The 19,157-nt window shown below is 39.4% G+C and overlaps 1 protein-coding gene across 8 annotated transcripts in view; it reads left to right on the forward strand.

Moving 5' to 3' along the window:
* Nucleotides 1-19,157, forward strand: part of RBMS1 (RNA binding motif single stranded interacting protein 1) — a 146,967-nt gene that overhangs the window by 65,886 nt on the left and 61,924 nt on the right. For all 8 annotated transcript variants that reach the window (XM_030486434.2, XM_030486432.1, XM_030486433.1 and 5 more), the window contains exon 2: nucleotides 14,120-14,295. In XM_030486434.2, the coding sequence (XP_030342294.1) occupies nucleotides 14,120-14,295 (176 nt within the window). The remainder of the gene's footprint in view (nucleotides 1-14,119; nucleotides 14,296-19,157) is intronic.

The raw sequence follows: 19,157 nt of genomic DNA on the forward strand, positions 1-19,157 counted from the left end.
TTTAAAACGCGTTATGTTCCTATTTGTTATGGCTTAAAATTCAAGACTTCACCCACAGATTGTCTTAAATCAGTGCTCAGCAACTTTGTGCTTTAAACAGCCTTCTAAAGGCAACTTCTCTGGGCAGTGAGGGTAGACATGCTGCTCAAACTGGATTTAGTCAAACAACAACAGAACAGTTTTGCTAGAAACAGCCTGGATCTGTTGAGACTGATGCCGAGCAAATGCTAACAAGCCCTGCTGGATCCAAGTTGAATGGAATTAAATAGTATTTGTACTATACTAAACATTGTGTTCTGGAGTATCCTAGTCCTCAAATTGTGCTGGAAGAGATCTCTCTATTAAGCATGCTGGTAGTGAAACAAGTTATATGTGTATTACTGTAACATCTGAAACTATCCTTAGAGAAACAAAGTAAATGGTCTTTTTCCAATCTTGTGCATATAATTGTTTAGCTGGAGAGAGGAAAAAGGTGTTGGAGAGCATAATCACAGAGTACTGTGAGATGTAAAAGGCGTGCTGATTGGAAATGGGAGAAGAAAATGCTTCCCTCCAAGTTCTAGGAAACTAAACCAAGCTACAGTCGCAGGTTAGGAATTTGGAGACATCTAGAGATGAAAATTATTACTTCCTTGTCATCTTTTCCAGGAGAAAGTAGTCCAAATGTCAACATTTTCCTCGTACTCTTCATAGTGCATAATTTTAAGAAAGCAGGTCATAAAAGTTTGTGGAAGGAAAAAGTAGAAAGTGCGTGATAGTGACTTAGTCGTCAGTGTTCAAACAACCTGTAGTTTGATTCGAGTAGATGGGACACACAAATCTAAAAGAATGTAGAAGCTCTATGTGTGTATACTCTCACACGGAGACTTTTTAAGGGCAAAGGGGCAGGGTGGTGATAACTCAGAGAAACATTCATAGTTTCTTGGTGCATGTCAAGCTACATTTTCTGCTACTATTTCCTGATTAGTCGAGGCCATCCTAAGTTGCCTGTAGCATCTTAGCAGCATTTTCTGTAGTAATAGCAGCCACAGGATAAGTACTGCTTGGTATTTGTTTGAACAGTTCATCGACTGGATGAGCTGTTCTTGTTTCTATCTTTCCCAGGAGTTAAACATAGCTGCTTTTGTCATGCTAAACTGATTGTAATTTGTTCTGTGGTGCCTGCACATGGGTAAGTCCCCATGTGTTACATAGGGGAAAGCTGTGGAAATCGTTCTGGGCATGACAGACCAGTCCTTTTTTCCTGAAGAGCAGAAGGTATCCTGTGTGTGACTGCGTATTATGTCATACGTCTGTAGAAAATGGACCTTTTATGTATTTGTGCTGAATATGCCACAGTGAACACCTGGCCAAAAAGGCTGGATGTAGTGGGCTTTAGTGTAGCTGTGTAATAGTGCAAGATCATCTCTGAGAAATGTCAGAAGTTGACTGGTATCCATTGGCCCCAAAAACTTAGAAACAATTGTCCTTGATGCTAACTTCAGGTCTTCCTGCACACAGCTCTTTCTCAGCTCTGGCTTTAAATCATTTTTGCTGGGTATAAGGCATGCTTAAATCATTATGGTATTCATTGCCTTCCATGAGAATACAGCTAACAGCTTGTCCATTCTGGAGTCGTTAGCATGCACATAACTGCACTAATATAGTTGCATTAATGAAAATCTTTAAGTACTACTGCCATGTCTCACCCATGCTGCGAGCAGCTTGCATGGGGTTTGCAACACTCCCCTCCTGAGTGGGAAACGATGCAAGAGGCAAATGTTTTTTAAAAGCAATGAAGTTCAACTCCAGTTCTTTTCTAATGAGATTAGAGCTTCTATGTTTTATTTTAGGAAGCCATGGAGAGTCTGGAGAGTCATTTAGAAGACTTCAGGAATTTAATTTGCAGTCTCATATGCGCAACACACATTCTCATTAAAATCTGAAGAAAAATTGGTATGCGTGTTGCAGCGTGCAAACCAAGCAGAGTTTGTTCCCTGGTCTCTGTGGAAAAGCCCTATGTTTAAAAGCTTTGCCAACATTATACACTTGTGTCTTCTGGTCTGTCAGCTTTATACAATGTTGAAATGTATAAAACTCCTGGACAGATTTTCAGCTTATGTGAATGAATGCAGAACCATTGGGTGAGAGTGGAACCAGGCCGATGTGTGCAAGTGCAGAAAACTGACAACTCCTCGCATAATGAGTCTGACTTAAAGAGCTGCTACCAATCTCGTTTTTGTTTTAAAAATGGCTAGATTGCTAATTTAATAATACTTGTCTGCTTCTGTTCAGTTTGGTGGTTTTGCCATGGGGGAGAATCACATTTATGGTGGTGTGGTCACCCTGCCCTAAAGGATTGCAAGTTCAGTGTCAGACTCTGTATCTTTCTATGTATGTATAAATATATATGTATGTATATGTGTGTGTATATACATACACCACTTGCAGCAGTATAGTCTCAACCATGGGCTCCTTGAATGTCAAAGTACCATGGCAAGTTTAGCACAAGCTCTTACTTACACTCGCGCTGAAATAATTGTATAAAGTATCTTAGACTTCCCTTTTATGTGACTGCAGTGTATAGGAGGCAGTGGGGTATGAAATCCTGAAGTTGTATTTAATCTGCACTGTTAGTGTTTCTTGAATTAGGTATGTGCTTTCCTAGTTATACCTGAGACTTGTCATAATACTTTACCAGCAATGTTGTTTATGTCCTCTTCCTCTGTGTTGATTATAATTAATTGTATATCTGCTGCATTTTATCATATTGCAGAATATAAGAACCATAAGGACACTTTTTGAAATTGCAGAAGTAGCAAAAAAAAGAAAGAAACTTTCAGCCTAGCACAGATCGTGCTGACCTTACTTCTGTGGCAAATACTATAAGGGACCGTGGAAATACTTGCAATGGAGTAACTAGGAAGAGCAGTGATGCTTTGAGTATGTTTTCCCTGTTGTCCAGCTACTGGAGGAGTCATTCATTCCCATGGAAAATGATGGAAGATGCTGCCATTCTCACTGAAGTCAGTTTAACTGTAACCTGGCATAGGCACATAGCAAACTGGTGAGCAACAGAGTTGGACCTTTTTGGTATCAGTCTTGCAAGAACCTTTGTGTTGTGCAGCATATCTACACTGGTTTGTTCTTTACTGATACTTCTACGGTAGTTAGGCCTGGAGACACAGAAACGCATTATATAATTAGAAAAGGAAAAACATTTGCAAACTGAGTAGGAAGGATAAAATATCTGAACTGATCTCTACTTTAAAGCATAAATTGTGCAGCTCTAAAGAGCCTGTTCATTGGGTTATCCGGATTCAGTCTTTATGATGAAGTCTTAAAAAACTGGCTTCTTTTTCTACATTTTTTTTTCTTCTTTGTTTTCTCCTGACTTACTACCTTTCCTCCAGCTGGAGATGCTGGCTGCAGTGAAGTGGGTGTAGTCTGTCAGAGTAACATTAAGATTTAGGAATGTAGAAGAAAGGGCCAGAGCCAGCTGCCTGCACTGTCCCATCTGCATTGACAAAGAGTGCAGCAGGAGAAGCAGGAATAGGCTGGGATGTACTGTGCTAGGCTACTTATTTATTAAATACTGGTGTAATAGAAAGGTCACTTTGCCAAAAAGAATGTACATTTTGCTCTTTAAAATAGAGGGATGCACAGTAACAGTGCTGCTAGTGTGATGGGTGTAATATGATGCCCATAAGGAACCAGCAATGTAGACAAAGGGATTTTGATAGGAATTGACTCCCTCCTACATGGTCAGGCTCAAGTTCTTCAATTTATTTTTTTTAACTTGAATAAACAGAAAATGACATAGCAGATCCCGTGTCAGCCAAAAGAGCCATCTGTGGTCTAACCCTGTCAAAAACAGTATAGCAGTAATTCCAATGCCACCGACAGTGTGGAGTTTGCCAAAAAAGCAGATGCTTCTTCTGACATGCATCTTCAATGCAGTGCCGTTTCTATCCTATAATTGCTGTCTGTGGAGGGAGGGTAGATAAGATAGCCAGATGAGCAGAATGATGAAATTGTAGGTTTTTTTTGAAAAACAGGAGTTTAGAAAATAAGAAAAATTAAAAAGGAAACACTTTAAAAATATTTTTTTAAAAAGCTGAAATAAAAATCTGCAGAATTATCGTACGTTTCATGAAACCTGTGACACTTTGTAAGTAAAACAATACTTGCAAGAGCTTATCAGAAATCTTAAGTCTAATACAGGATGGAAACTTCTCTGTGGCGTTTTTAACTTTTCAAAAGAAAACATTTCCTTCTCTGTTATTTTAAAGAACTTGAGATTGACCAAACGTACTTTCTCTGAATAAGCTGAGGTGAGTATCTATGTGTCTGTACTGTGCTATTTTTAACATGATACTCAGACTCATCAGTAGCAGCTTCAAGAGCTGTATAGACCTAGCTGGACTAACCACCAAAATACAATAATGGGTGACATCCTTAACTGGTAAGAAAAGAGGATGGCCTCATGAACGTTGCATGTTTACAACTTTATGAAATTAAAACCATAATTACCTATACCATAAATATGCATTTTAACATATCACAAGTAGAAGTACTTGAAAACAGTAAGTTTTTGATCACATTGAATATTGTCTGTGGCGCCATTTGTTGGCACTGTAGGCAAAAGTTCAAAACACCTCATGACAAAACAGGTGAGCAAAATACAGTTGAGCTGGAGATGGGCATTCTTCTAATAGGAGGGTCTGTCCTCTGAGCAGAAGTGACTGCTTTGTGTGATGCAGGAAAGTCTCACTGCCAGAGCTTAGTTTTGCAGGATTCACTTAGAGAAATGGTTACCTGCTGTCTCTTATTTTCCTACAAGGGAGCCAAAAAATACCCAGATAAATCCAGGTCTCTTACTTTCCATACATTTAAGTCCCACCTGGTGGTGCTACTTTTGGTATGGTACTTCTTCCCATTACACTCTAAGTGCAGTAAGAGGATAATACATATTATTGGGATCTTGGTACACTTGCTTCCAGTTTCCATGAATGAGAAAAAAATAATTGCCATTTTTCCTTTGCATTTTTTTTATTATGGGAGATGTCTGTTTTTAATTTTTATTAAGAAAAAACCAGAGGAACTTTTCTGCTTTGAGGTATTAGTGCATCTTCTGATCTTTCAGTCCTATTTAGGATAACTTATTAAGCAGTGTTTAAAAACAAAGTGTTTCAGAAGCACTATGAATTTGAGGACTGGAGAGGAGGGGGAAACGATAGGATCAGTGATGCCTTTCAGTGTGCCTTTTGCTCTGCTTCCTCCCCTGCCATGACAGTGCATGCAGAGAAGCTAATGAGTTTATTAGCTTAAGCTCCACTGCAGTTCACACCTCACTTTTTGCTAGAGAGTGCTGTACAAAGGGAACTGCTGATCTAGGCAGTATTTCCTTATTTTGCTGATGAAAATGTCACATGGGACAGTGTCAGAAGACTCGGTCAAGATCTTTAGGTGTTTACTGCTTCTGCCTTATCCACTAAGCTGGTTGCACTGACAGTGAAGAAAATTAGATTTGTTTTGATGTGATCTGCTTTTGACACATTCTGTCTGCCGTTTGTTTGTTTGTTTGTTTGTTTTTGGTTTTGTTTTTGTTGGTTTTTTTTTGTTGTTTTGTGGGGTGGTTTTTTTTCCAATCTTCTGGATTCTCGTAATATGATTGTTCGATAATTTGTCCCAGAGTATTTCTGGGAATTGGAGTTGGGCTGACTGCTGTGAAATTCCCTGGGTCTTCCTCTTCCCCTAAAAAAAAAAAAAAAGTTGCAGGACATTGGCTGACAGAGAAGTGAAACTATTTATGGTAGTTCTGTATGTGCCAGCTGCAGTTTGGCTGGATGTCTTTTTTTCATGTTCTGGGAATTTCACGACTTTTATGAAGTAGAACAATGGCCTGAATACTTATTTTCTTTGGTTTGTCATCTGTTTTGGGATGACACCTGAAGAGTTTTTGAATGGTGGTAGTGAGTAGGAATTTTCCTGTTTAATGAATGTTTAAGCAGAATCCTAAAGGGACCACTTTGACCTTCATTTTAGGGATCTCTGAACCTCTTAATGCTGTGAGCACTGTGATAGTCATCTGTCCGAGAGGCATATGCAAATGCTTAATTTCTGCACGTTTCCCCTTAAACCTTGAAACTGCTGCCTTCTGTGCTTTAAGACATCTTTCATGTGCTTATTGCTAGCATTTCATGAACTCCACTGTAAATATGGCCCATGCCATAGGAGGCCGTCCTCCTGGCACATGACCCAGTGTTCCCCCTCGCCCATCACACAACCTGAGACATAAAAAGCTTATTGAGTCATTTTCACTTAGAGTCTGTAGGTACTGTCTTCTGGGCTGTGTGTGATTTGCCAGCTCTAATGTGATCGTTCCTGGTGTAGTCTTACCTACTACATGGCACAGGAGTTTCTAAGTTAATTGCTCTTTCAGTGGAAGCATTTCTCCTACCAATGATATCTTGGATGTTTCCTGTTGTAGAGGACATTGTAAGATTTTATACCCTGCTATTAATGTGTACCAGCAGATGTGTAATGCAAGAGAGAATTATTATTTGTATTCAGTGTCATGTGTACCTTTCAAAGGCTTGCATAAACCCATTAGTATGTGCGTTAAGCCTCTCTGAAAATGGATGTGTTTTCTTCTAATTGTAATTTGAATCCTCAGGCTGGAACAAAAAAATTTAACATAGTGTAGGGATTCAGTACCATTTTCTCTCTGGATCCTGATCAAAAGCCTTGGCTGATTTCACTGGAGGAAATAGGTCTGCGTATTTACTAGAGTCAAGAAGGAAGTTGGCAGTGAATTCTTTTGTGTCTATTGCTCAATGAAGCTAACCACAAAAACATGTACATGCCTTTTTTTTCTGGTTTTTTTTTTTTTTGGTTTTTTGGGGTTTTTGGTTTTTTGGGGTTTTTGGTTTTTTGTTTGGCCCCCCCCCCTTTTTTTTTTTGTTTGTTTGTTTGTTTGTTTGTTTTATTCCATAGATCTTAGTACCAAGCTCTCTTTCTTCAGCTACTTCAGCATCCTGACTTTCTTTTTACATTCTTTTAATGTAGACTAGCTGTTAGGTTGCTGCAGCCTGTTCAAATTTCAGAACCTAAACCTCAGATATTTTGCTTCAGGTGTCTATAATTGTGTCGTGGCTAGGGCATGGTACCAGTGTGGTTTTTTTCAGAGGATTGTCCAGGGGAGCCAGGTATAAAAGTGAAAGGGAAGAGGGATGCTGTGATTCATGATGAGCAAGTAGAAGGGAGAAGGGTTGATAGTATCTGCAGAGGAACAGAACATAGCCCGGTTCAGCACTCCTGTCTCTCCCCTTTGTGGCTAGTTTCATGTATCCTGCATAGGGAATTAAGTCAATGGAGTAGGTGAGGTCCTGGGAACTTTGAAGCTTTTTCATTATCACTGAGAGCTACCTGAAAGCATCCTCTACTGCTGTCTCCAAGTTAGAGATTTTTGTGTGTGATAATAATGAAAAAAAACCCCAACTTATCCTTGAAGAAAAAAACCTGTTCCATAGCGTCAGCATTGATTTTGTCAGATACTTGCAATGCAGCCAGGATTGTGCTCCCACTTTTTCAAGCATTTTCATAAAAAGGAAATACATAGATTTAGAGCTTTATTTCATTGCTAGCAGAAGATTGCTGTTATATTATGCTTTAATATATGTAATTTAAATAATATTGGTTCAATTTCCTGTAAAAAAAAAAAGTGGGAATGTGACATTTTGTCAACAAGCTGGAATGCATTGCTTCTGTACTTTCTGTTCTTAATCGTTGCTTTCTAGTGAGAACAAGTTTAGTCCTGCTATGTTGCTGTGAAGGGTGGCTTATCCTCTCACCATCCTGAGGAAAAGGAAGCAAAATAGCTGCCAGTGGGGAGAGAATAATCAAAATCATCTTGGGGTGAAATTCTTAGAAGCATCAGCTTGTGGCTGAGGGTTTGTTTATGCTAAACTTTGTCTTATATCACTGCTGATAGAGCCACTCTTCATGAAGATCTTTTAAAAAGGAAGCTGATAAAAGCACCTAATCACTTTTACTTTCATAGGTGAAGATGTGAAGATATCCATCTATGGTTTTGTTTCATTTACTTTTAGTATGGAGAAGACTATCATCTGTATTTAGCAAAATAGTTTTCATAGACTTGGCTATAACATCCAGGCAAGAAAAAGAGCACAGCCCTCTATTTTTAAGAAGAGTTTTGCATGATAGAACTTATGTGTTAACAAACAAAATTAAAGCTGAGGGGCTGTTTCCCCCCTCCCCCCAGTTCAGTGTGATTTCCTCCCTCCTCCCTCGCCCCCCCCCCCCCCCAGGTCTTGATTTTCAACCTGGTTATTGCAGTGCATCATTATCATAATGCCAGCTGTAGTATTTTGGGCATAGTTCTTTCATGCCAAGAAGTAGAAGGTTTAGAGAGCTTTTGGGGAGAAACCCAGTGCTGGATCTCCAGATGCTCCTGGCCTGTCTGCCATATTTCATAACAGGGAGAGTCTCTGCTTGATGCCAGCTTCCACCCACTGGGTCCTGCCTCTTCCCAACACCTAGTTGTTTCTGCTCCATGTGGCTGGAGCCAGAAAGATGGAATAGGCTTGGATCCTGGGGGTGCAAATAGCTCTGTATGATCGCAAGACACGATATCTGTGGTCTCAGCTCTGTGCAGTAAACTAGCCATTGCTGGAATACTCTTGTTGACTCTTGCAGCGTCACTGTGGTAAGATCATGTTTTTTACCCATGCGAAGAGAAGTTAAGGTTGGTGGTTTAAAGGATGAAAAGGGGGCAAGTCTCAGGGGTTTTCTCTCCTGAGGAGATTTTCAGGAGTCTGGAGGACGTAACTTCTGAGATGCTCTCTACATTTCATACTGGTATCCTGAAAGTGTTTAGAAAGCAGCTGACTTGCTTTATCTTGCTGTGGCAAGTGCTGACTGACTGAAGAACAGCAGTCGGAGAGGCTACCCTAAGGAAGGAGATGTGAATACAGCAGTGGCACATCTTTCTATTTCTACTGGTTGACTCATGTCCACTGAGAATTGGACTTGGAGAGGCCTCCAGAAATTGCTTTGCTTGCCATAACATTTCAGACATGATGATGGAAACCGTGAAATAGAATAGTGCAGGACACTCAAAATGGCATCTCCGCTAGAGTCGTTGGTTTGCAGACTTAGACTGTTCAATGTTTCCTTATTTATAGGAAAGTGATAAAGCAACTGTTTTCATCAGTGAACACTCATTTCTGTTAGACATTTGGAGTTCTTTCTGTTCAGGACATGATTTTATTCCAAACCACCTCCTGTTTCCTGAGTTGTGCACTAAGTGTGGCAGTGTCTTGCTTCACTATATGTGGCATCTTCTATTTTCCAGAGCCCTTGCTTTCATTGTACATGTAAAGGTCTGTGTTAAGTAGATTAATAAGTAAATAAAAAATCACCCGCTAATTTAATAAAGGTTTTTTTTTATTTTCAGATTAATGTAATTTAATAGTTTTTAACACTGTTGCACGCATCTACAAGAATGTATGGTTATTTTTATATCTCCCAGTTACTGAAGGTGCTGTTTCAAAATGCTGTTTAGTGAAATCAGGGAGGTTAGGCAAAGGCAGGGTAAGTAGGTATTTGAAGCTTAATCACCCGAACCAAAGCTAGGCAAACACCAATGTCAGGATTTTGAAACTGTGAGATGATCCAAGTAGCAGTTCAGGATAAATCAGATAGTTAATGTATGCTGTAATTTATGGTTTGAATTTAGAGTAGATGTGTGAGAACTAACTCTGTTGTTAAGTCACGGTACTTTTCCCATCAGGAATTTTGGCTGAGTGAAGGAACTTGTAATTAAATGCTAGTGTGTTGTATAACTTCATAGACATGCTTTTAATAATACAAAGTTAGAGACTTAAATGGAATGCTACTGTAATAATCATGCTTTGTTTTTGGGACAGTCGTTATCCAAGTTATCTTCTGCTTGTTGGAGTTTCCTTGGACTTTTGTAGTCTGAAGGCAGCAAGGATTAGTATCTCTCAGCTCCCAGGTCAAAGGAATTTGTCAGGGTTGTTCCGTTTTGGTTGGGTGTTTTTCCATGTGGCTTTTTCCTGTTGACAGCAGAGAGATTCTTCTCCTTGGCAGGCAGAATCCTGCTCTGACTCCTTTCCAGTCCTTAACTATAGAGTGGTTTATAGGAAAGACAGGAATGGTTCATGCAAAGACGGATATCTTCTCCAGTTGTTTTTCAGTACTTGTGATCTATTTGGATTTTATATTGAGAAGAAAACAGAGGCAGACAGCATTCCTTGTTTTAAGGCACTCTTCTGTCACTGAGCTTTTCCTTTTTCTAATGAGTGCCTGTGATTTTCCCACTGCTGCAGTTGGGCTGTGGAGGAGTGGAGGGCTGGAGGGAAGGTCCCTTGGAGACCAGGCAGAGGGTGTTGGGAGCTCCTCACAGCTGGCTCCAGAATGGGGTGAGGTGGTCATACGGTATATGGGATGATTATTCTGTCACTGGCCTTTTTTGCTTAGCTGTTGAAGATGACAGGAAGGAAACTGCTGAGGAGAAAGAATGATAGCTAATTACTCTTGGGAATGAAGACTAAGGAGGAAATGGCAAACCAGTGTGACAATGGTATTTCTTGTGTACAGCAATATTGTTACAAGAAATAATGGTCTGTTACTTAGATTTATTCCTCCTCTACTTGTGTTCAGTGTTTTAATTTAAGATGCAGTTGTTAAAAAGGAAAATTATTGAATGTGGTTTTATGTACATTACATTATTGCTAACTGTTGTGAAGTCCATATGATTAGACTTTAAGAACAGATTTTGATATGGATTTGCAGCAGAGACGACACTTTGCAAAACAGAACTCTTCAAAATTGATTTCAGATTTTATAAAAAGCTTTCAGTTCATGTTTGTGAAAGCTGCTTCTAAACAAACAACCCCAAACTTTGGCCAGGTCTCCGCTGCAGAATGTCTTGCCAGCGAGCACTGTATCAGCCAGGGGTGTGGAAAAAAGTCATACATCCTTGCTGACATCGATACATTGGCAAAACCCTAGGTGTGGATGCAGCTGTGCCGGCAGAAGAGAACTTTTTATCAGCTTAGTTTATGTCGTTTGGGGATGTGATGCAACTACGCCAGCAGAAAAACTCTTCTCTTGGCATGGGCTGTCAGTGTAGGAGGCTGTGCCAGCACAGCTCCAGCGGCAAGGCTCTGCACGGCCGATGAGCCTTTTGCAGCAACGGGGAAAGAAAAGCCCCTTTAAACAAAAGAGGGACCCCTCTAATTTAGTTCTTACAAGTAGTCGTCAATGAGGAACAGAGTGGAAAGAGTGATTCAGATTCTAAAATTACGTTTTAATGTGAAAAATGTGTTTAAGTTTTATGGCTTTAAGATGTCACTGGCCCTGTAATGGTTGTCTGTGTGTCGTTGGGTTGCAGGGTTTGAGAGTTGCAGTACCCAGCATCTGTGTTTTGTAAAGCCATTAAGTCTGGTAAAGGTATGAGTTTCTGTGGAAGCAGTGAAAACCTCCCATCTGTAAACTTAGGAAGACAATTGTAATCACATCTACATTCCCATCATATTTGAATGTGACCACTAGCATTAGAGCATCTTCATGTTTAAATAAAAGTTTAAATTTCTCAGAATGGAGTGTTTATGTTTTACAGGAAGGCAGAGTTAAGACTCCTGCTTTCTCGACACACACACGCACTTTTTTTTTTTATTTCCTCTCCTGCCTTTGGCCAGCTGGGGACAAGATTTTACAAAACCTCAGTTCTTCATAATGTGGAAAAAAGAAGTTTTTAAGGGAAAAACACTGTAAGAAGTAAAAGCAAAACCAAAGACACTGAAATACAGACTAGAGGCTCTTAGTCTCCAGTAGTAATTACTGTTTAAGATGAAGACTGGTACATGTACATTGACTTTTACAGCAGCTGTATGTGCACAAGGGAAGTGCGTGTCTCAAAAGCTTGAGCAGAGCGGTTGTGTATTTGATCACTGCACACATTTTGAGAACTCCATTGAAGGCTTCTTGAAGAGAATAGCAGCACCATGCCAGACTAAGTTTGTTCAGTTTGTTATGAAAATGTTTTGAAAGTAGTTGCTCTGTCATTCTGCATTGCTTGTAACCCTAAAAATAATTGCCTGGCGTTACTGGAAGCAGAACAGCCTGACAGCCTGACTTGCACTGCTATAGTTAAAGTCCGTCAATGTTTCCATTACAAATTTGGAGGGAGGGTTTAATCTTCTTCCCGTTTTAAATCACTCCTGCAAGAAATTCTAGATCAGCGCTTCAACTCCAAGTATAAATCTTTTGGAAGAGATTTTGATGTTTCTAAAAATCTTTATTAAAAACCAACCAAAGAAACCCCCCCAAAAAATAAACACCAAACCCCTCTATAGCAATGAAATACCAGTATTCATTTTTGAAATGTTAAATGATCAGGAATATATTTCGTTCTTTTTGGTAATTTTCAGTTCTATTAAATTAGGCAACAACAATGTTTCTACGTATCAGTGTCGATTTTTACAGTGAGTTTTCCAGGCTATTACTGCTGCATAATAAACTTTGCAATATGCCAAATGGGAAGATTTTGAAACCTTTTTAGGGAAACACAAAAAAGAAAGGCATAGTTATCGTGAAGTTTCTGATATAAGGCATGCCTTTGTACTTCTCTCCCACTCAAAATTTCATTTCAATTTCCCGAGATTATCTCTAAAATAGTTTCACTTTTCTTGTGTATCAAGGCTGTAGTTTCATGGGTGCTTTAAACCAAGGTAAACTGTAATTCCCTCCTCTCTGCCTACATATTCCCGTTCCCTGCCTTGTGACAGCCAAAGCTTTTGCGTAGCACAAAACCACATGTGGTGAACCAGATCAGGGAAGATAATTTTTTTGGTTCAGGCTGTGGCTACACAACTGTTTGTACTAGTCCAAAGAAGAGGGTGGCACCGGGGCGGGAACAAGTGAGTCTACAGTGACATCTCACTTTATATTCCACTTTATTTCCACACACACGTACGCCCTCCCTCTGCCTTCCCTCTGCAGTTCACAGGGTGGTTCTTTGCTATGAGCTTCTTGAGCCGTAGAAGCTCATTCAGGCTTTTGCAGGAAGGGCTGCATGCAGCCAATTCTTTTTGTCAGTGAAAACCTTGTAGTCACAAAACTTTTACTGGCAGCTTTAGTTCTCTAGTAATTTGTTAAAGTATTCCTCTCACAATACCATAGACCTGTTCCCAACGCTTTCTGTATGGTGTCCTGCTGTACTGTTACTAATACAAATAATTAAGACTGCTCTATTGCAGATTTTCTCTAGAATGTTTTTATGTTCCATTAGGGTCTGATTTCGAGAACAATAGTGTTAATACCTTGAGGACTAGATAGACGTGCTTATGTGCTTATCTACTTTTGAAACTTGATTTTTCTTTACTTGTTCCCTCCCCCTCCCGCCTCTAGTATACAGAATCTTTTTTTTGACACTCTGAAATAATCCACATGTACTGAGATCACTGGCAGGATGATAGTTCTGCCAAGGCACACAATTAATCCAAAGTCTGGTCCTTAAGCTGCCTGTGTTCTCTCTCTATCTTTAAAAAAAACCCATTACCAGTATGTATGAAGTACTAAAAGCATGAAGAGATGCAAAAAAAAAAAAAAAAAAAAAAAAAAAAGGCTTCTAATTATTTTTGTATTTATGCATAGTTTAAGGAAATAGCATATTATTCATGTCTGCCACAGTAATTCACTTATGGACATGTGAAATGCTCATAGTGATGTTAAGCATGGTTTACACTTGCTGGAACCTGGAGGAACAGTATCTCTTATTTCATGTTCACATGAGATTCCACAATCAAGAATGCTAAAATTCTATGAGTAGTATTCAGCAAAGGCTATATATAATTTGAGCCTGTGTCATGCATCGAGCGTGCTTCACATGGTGGTTGGATATACTAGAATGTGCTTGTAAATCCTGTCTGAAATGTGGTGTGAAAGCAGGTGTATTTAAAATACATGAGTAATTATGTACCGATTTAACACAGAGCTGCAAATGGTAAACAGGCTATTGTACACTGAGCTAATGTGCATACTGTGATTGCTATCTGTAGTTTACTCTAACATGCTTTTTTCTTTGCAGCAGTCCATTGTACCAGCCCACCCAATGGCTCCTCCTAGTCCCAGCACCACCAGCAGTAATAACAACAGTAGTAGCAACAGCAACTCAGGATGGGATCAATTAAGTAAAACAAACCTTTACATCAGAGCACTGCCTCCAAACACCACTGATCAGGACCTGGTAAAATTATGCCAACCGTAAGTACTATCCTTAAATATAAATTACAGTGTCATACCTTAAAAGCTTACAAAGTGAAATTGGAATGAGTGCTTGGATTATGAGGGAAGAAAAACAGATTTGTAAATAAAAATCCTCACGCTATAGTACAATGGCATGTTTCAACTTCCCTGTCAATCAACAGGAAAAGAATGTGTTTGTCACTTTGGAGAAGCAAAGAAAGTTAAATGTAGTGGTGAACACAAGCAACCCATTGGTTTAATAAGAACTATAATCACCCATACTGCTGCCTGATAGTGTTGAAATCACAGATAAATGAAAATTAACACCTGAATGTGAAACATGCTATCAAGAACCTGCAGCAGAGGGTCTCCTCTGTTCACTGCTAAGATAATCTGCTGATACAGACTCCTCAAGTAATTGTTCTGCATCACTGTATATTACAGTGTGCATCTGAATGCTTATCTTAGTTTCGGACCAATTTGTTGGCTGTACATTACTGCATAATTATGTTTATGATTAGAAATGGTTGATCTGGATTATAATCCTCTCTCATGGCTGGAGTTGTGGGTAGAGTTGGTTTAGCAGAGGGTTTTCAGGCAATGTTGTTAACATGAGATTTTTTTTGTTTGTTTGTGAGGTTTTTGGTTTTGTTAATTTTTACAGCAGCACGTGCCTTTTAGTTACTTTAAAATGTGGGTCAGAAATCAAGAAACTTGCAGTTATGTTGTTTATACACTGTTTAAAATCACCTTTCTTAAATGTGTTACTGAATTCTTAAAATCTTCAGTACTTCCGGAATTCATAGTGCACTTTCTGGGTTATTTTGGAATCAAAAATACTTAGCTAAATTTTCAGTACTACCTATAAGTAAACACCCTATGTGTCTTGAATGAATGGAGAATCATTAAGATTTGTAGGTAACACTGCTGTCTGAGATTTCTCAAAGTAATTTTATGTTCAATTTAGCAGATCAATAACTAGGACCATACAAAAATACATGCTGAAGACCACAATGCAAGTTAGTAAAATAGCTAAGAAAAACCTGTAAGTCTTGAATCTCGGCTTATATGAGGCGCCTTTGTTCTTGAATGTTGCAAAACAACCTGGTACATAAGTTATAGAGAAGATTTTTTTTTTTTCCTATTTTTTAAACAACACTTGGATTTTCGGAATAGTAGGCACGTATCAGTCATCTTAGTATTGTAATAAAACCAACTTGCTCTCAGGTCTTTAAAGAAAAAAATTTTCCATTTGGTTATTTTCCCAAGAGCAAATGAAATCCATGTGTTTTACAGAGAAGAGGACAGATTATCAATCTGAAAAGATTCATTAATAAATTAAACACTTTTACAGCTTCCCGTGTGACAGTGACCTCTTCGCTTGCATTTTAGTGGCAAATGCGTGTTTTACAGAAGTGGATTTTTCCATCCCATTTTTGTTTTTCGAACTGATGAAGAAACTTTGGCCTGTGTACTCATGTTATGCTAGGACAGAGTAGTGAGGTTATTTTGCAGTGGAGCCGCCCAGTAACTACTATTTGTGCAGTGGTTACTATAGCTCCTTAATCTCTTTCTGAAGACATTTTAGTTTGCACAGTCTTAGATGTTATTGGTGCATGAATGTTCTAGAAAAAATACGTTCGATACTTTGCTGTAACTGGTCCTTTTCCTCTTGGATAGCCACAGATCCTGATTTTTTTTGTTGATGTTCAATATATAATTGTAGTTGGACAGCATGAATTTTGCAACTAAGCGCAAGAACTGGAGCCATGGAGTTATTAAATCAGTTCTGATGTGAATTTACAGACTTGGAAGGCTGTGGCGTTCCTTCCTGTGAGATACTTCTCTCCTAAATGTCTTACCTGGGAGGAAAGGAGGCCCTGTCTCAAAATTCTCCATTTCTACTGAGGAACCAAGTGAGATGTCCAGAAATTTTAGCCTTGGAACATCTTTCAAAAATCTGGGCAATCTATTAAGAGCCTTTAGGCTTCTTTGCCAGCCCAGCATAGGCCTTTAGCAACTAACTTGATGCTGCAGTAAGGTAGAAATGACAACACTCTCTCCTTGTTCACAGAAGGTCAGTAATCCACTTTTATAAACTATGGAAAGTTTCAGATGCAAAATGTTTCCTTCCTACAAATCTGCCTAAACTTCTAGGACATAGAGGGTAAGATATTCTTGCAAGTGAACCTGCCACGTTCATTGTTGAAGCTGAGACAACACAAAATAAGTGGAGAATAAAATCTTGGACACATAGAACTCAGTGTAGAAACTGCTGTTTACTCCAAATCTGGAATATTTTCATTAGCTCTGTTCAAATGCCCAAGACTTTACAGGGAGGCCTTAGAGTAATTTTAGCTCCTTTTACCCATATGGAGTGGACCTTTCTATCCTAAGAAGGTATCCACTGGAGTGCTTGATGCTAAGAATGGATAGAAAGACTGCTCTACCTATTGTAGAAATTATCTTGCTAGCTGGCAATAACCAGTTTTCAGTGGATGTACAGAAAAAGGTTACTGTCTTTTGTTTTATCTCTTTTGGCTGTTGTCAGAAAAGGCAGAAAACCACCTGTGGATTCAGGAAATAATTTAAAAACATCATTGTCACTACAAATGCCAGAAACATCCCATCTCTTCAGATTTTCCCTCTGATTGTTGTGGTCTTGTGTCATATACACTATACTGAAAAGTTATTTTCAGTGATGGTTATTGTAGAGAAATACTGCTTTCAATATAATCCTCAGAATACAAGGTAGAAGTATCTACAGAGTTCTTGCGTGGAGGTCTGGTTATACAGTGACTTTGATTTGCTTTAGTCAGTGTGTTTCCTTTAGCTCATGCTCACAACAGTCATGCTGATTTTGGCTTTGTTTTTATTTTGATTAATTATTTTTGGTGAGTCACTAGAAAAACCTTATCAAATTATAGATGTGTTGGGCTTGCTTTCCTGTTATAGCACAGCTGTGCAGTATGTATGAACACAGTTAGCAAATGTTCACCAGTTTAGTGGAAAAGTACTTTCCCGGCAAGAGCACAATTTGCCAATGTGCGTCTCTACAGATCTGCTCTCCACCTTCATCTGCTTGGTTCTTTCTAGTTTTTCTATTAGGTGAAGCTTTCTCCTCTTTTCCAAGATGAAAAGAGTGTATTATAATTTTGTTGTGAAGGCTTACCTGGGAGTACAGCTATTTTCTGACAGTACTATTGGCTTTTGTGTGGGAAATGAAGCTGCCACCTTTTTGAATAGTTCATTCAAACACAAGCCTGCTACTCCAGTTCTCTGTTGCGAAAGCAAATTTCTTCGTATCGGTTGTGCCAGAGGCAGAAGTGTGGGGAAGAATAAGGTAGGTATTATGTTTGTCACATAATAAGGATGTCGTAACAGCCAACCCAGAATGCTTGTTGGGGGGACACTACTGTGAGTCATTCGTGGCTATAAGAGCTTTTCATCAGGTATGTAAGGGTAGGCAAAGCAGTTGATGCAATGTCCTGCTGATACTATCTCTTCTGTGGGAGGCTGGGCAGGAGTGATCAGCTAAATAGAAGGACAAGAGCAGAGGAAAGAAGAAATTAGAGTTAGGAGCCGATGAGCATGGTTTGGGGAAGCCTGCAGGAAGCTGCCTGACTCTGCTGTGCAGTTTCGTTTCCCAAACCACGTAGTGCTATTGCATGAGATCTGTACTGAGCAAACCTCTGCCATGAAGAGCTGGTTTTACAGGGTTGCTGGAACAGTGGTAGCTGCAGCCATGCCTAATTGTACTCCCTTCCCCTGGCGTGGCTATCAGTACTTTCTTGATGTGCCCCCTTCAGCTGTTGTGTTGGATTTATGAATACGTTATTTAGGCTTTAATGGTACTTTCTTATTCCATGGCTGTTAGACAGTCATTTTTTGTAGCTTATTTAATATCTGGATCTGAAGAGGCAAGATTAAATCCATGCCAGCTATTCACTGAAATTGTTGAGACTGCTTATGTGATTAGAGACTTACATGATTGGGTCTTAGGAGATTCAGCCAGGAGTTTGTAACTCGCTTTGACATGTTTTCTAGGTTCTTTCCAGACTCTCACTTAGCGCTGTGCTTTGCTGCAGATGACCTTTATGCCCAAGCCACACAGTTCCAAAGCACTGTGCTTTCCACCGTCTCACTATGATTAACTTGCTAGCCTACAGCATGGCATCTCTTAATGCTGAATTTATTCAGAGACCTCCTTTTGTGGCATTTACATCGTTAAATGAGGATGATGCAGCAGACCGTTCATTCTCTTGACAACCTCTGGTCCCAGGGTGAGATTTCAAGCTTTGAGGCTGAACCCAGGTCTCCCCCATTCAGTTCAGCATAAATCATCATGCCAGCCCGCCCTTTGGTATGCTCTTTTCCAGGCTGTTTGCTCATACTTTGCTGCTTATATCAAGCTGTTTGTAGTCTCTGATATTTTTGAAATCTGTTCTTGCTCTGGACAGTTTCACTTTGGCCTTCCCCCTTAGGTTATCGTTTTATGGTTATAATGCTGGTTTTCTATGGGATCACAATTAGGAAAGCAGCTGCCTTAAGGTATCAAATTATATAATTAGAATGACAGACCATTGTTCTGTACCAGGATGGTCAGAACACAACAGAACCTTGTAGTGACTGCCTTTGCTTATATGCGTTGGGAAATCGTGTATCTTGTTGAGAGGGTATTTTAAGGATTCCTTCCTAAATATTCAGCATTACAAAATGAATGGTGGGCTAATGGTCATTTTGAAACATTTGAGCCAGATGTGCTATACAGCTTTGTTTCCACAGCATGGGAACTTTTTTATAGTTGCATACTCTAATGTTTTCCTGTTTCATGGCAAGAGCACCCAGAAGTTGTTTCAATTCCCTGCTCTTAATAAAAC

Source organism: Strigops habroptila, chromosome 5 (genome assembly GCF_004027225.2).
Source record: "Strigops habroptila isolate Jane chromosome 5, bStrHab1.2.pri, whole genome shotgun sequence".
Taxonomy (NCBI): domain Eukaryota; kingdom Metazoa; phylum Chordata; class Aves; order Psittaciformes; family Psittacidae; genus Strigops; species Strigops habroptila.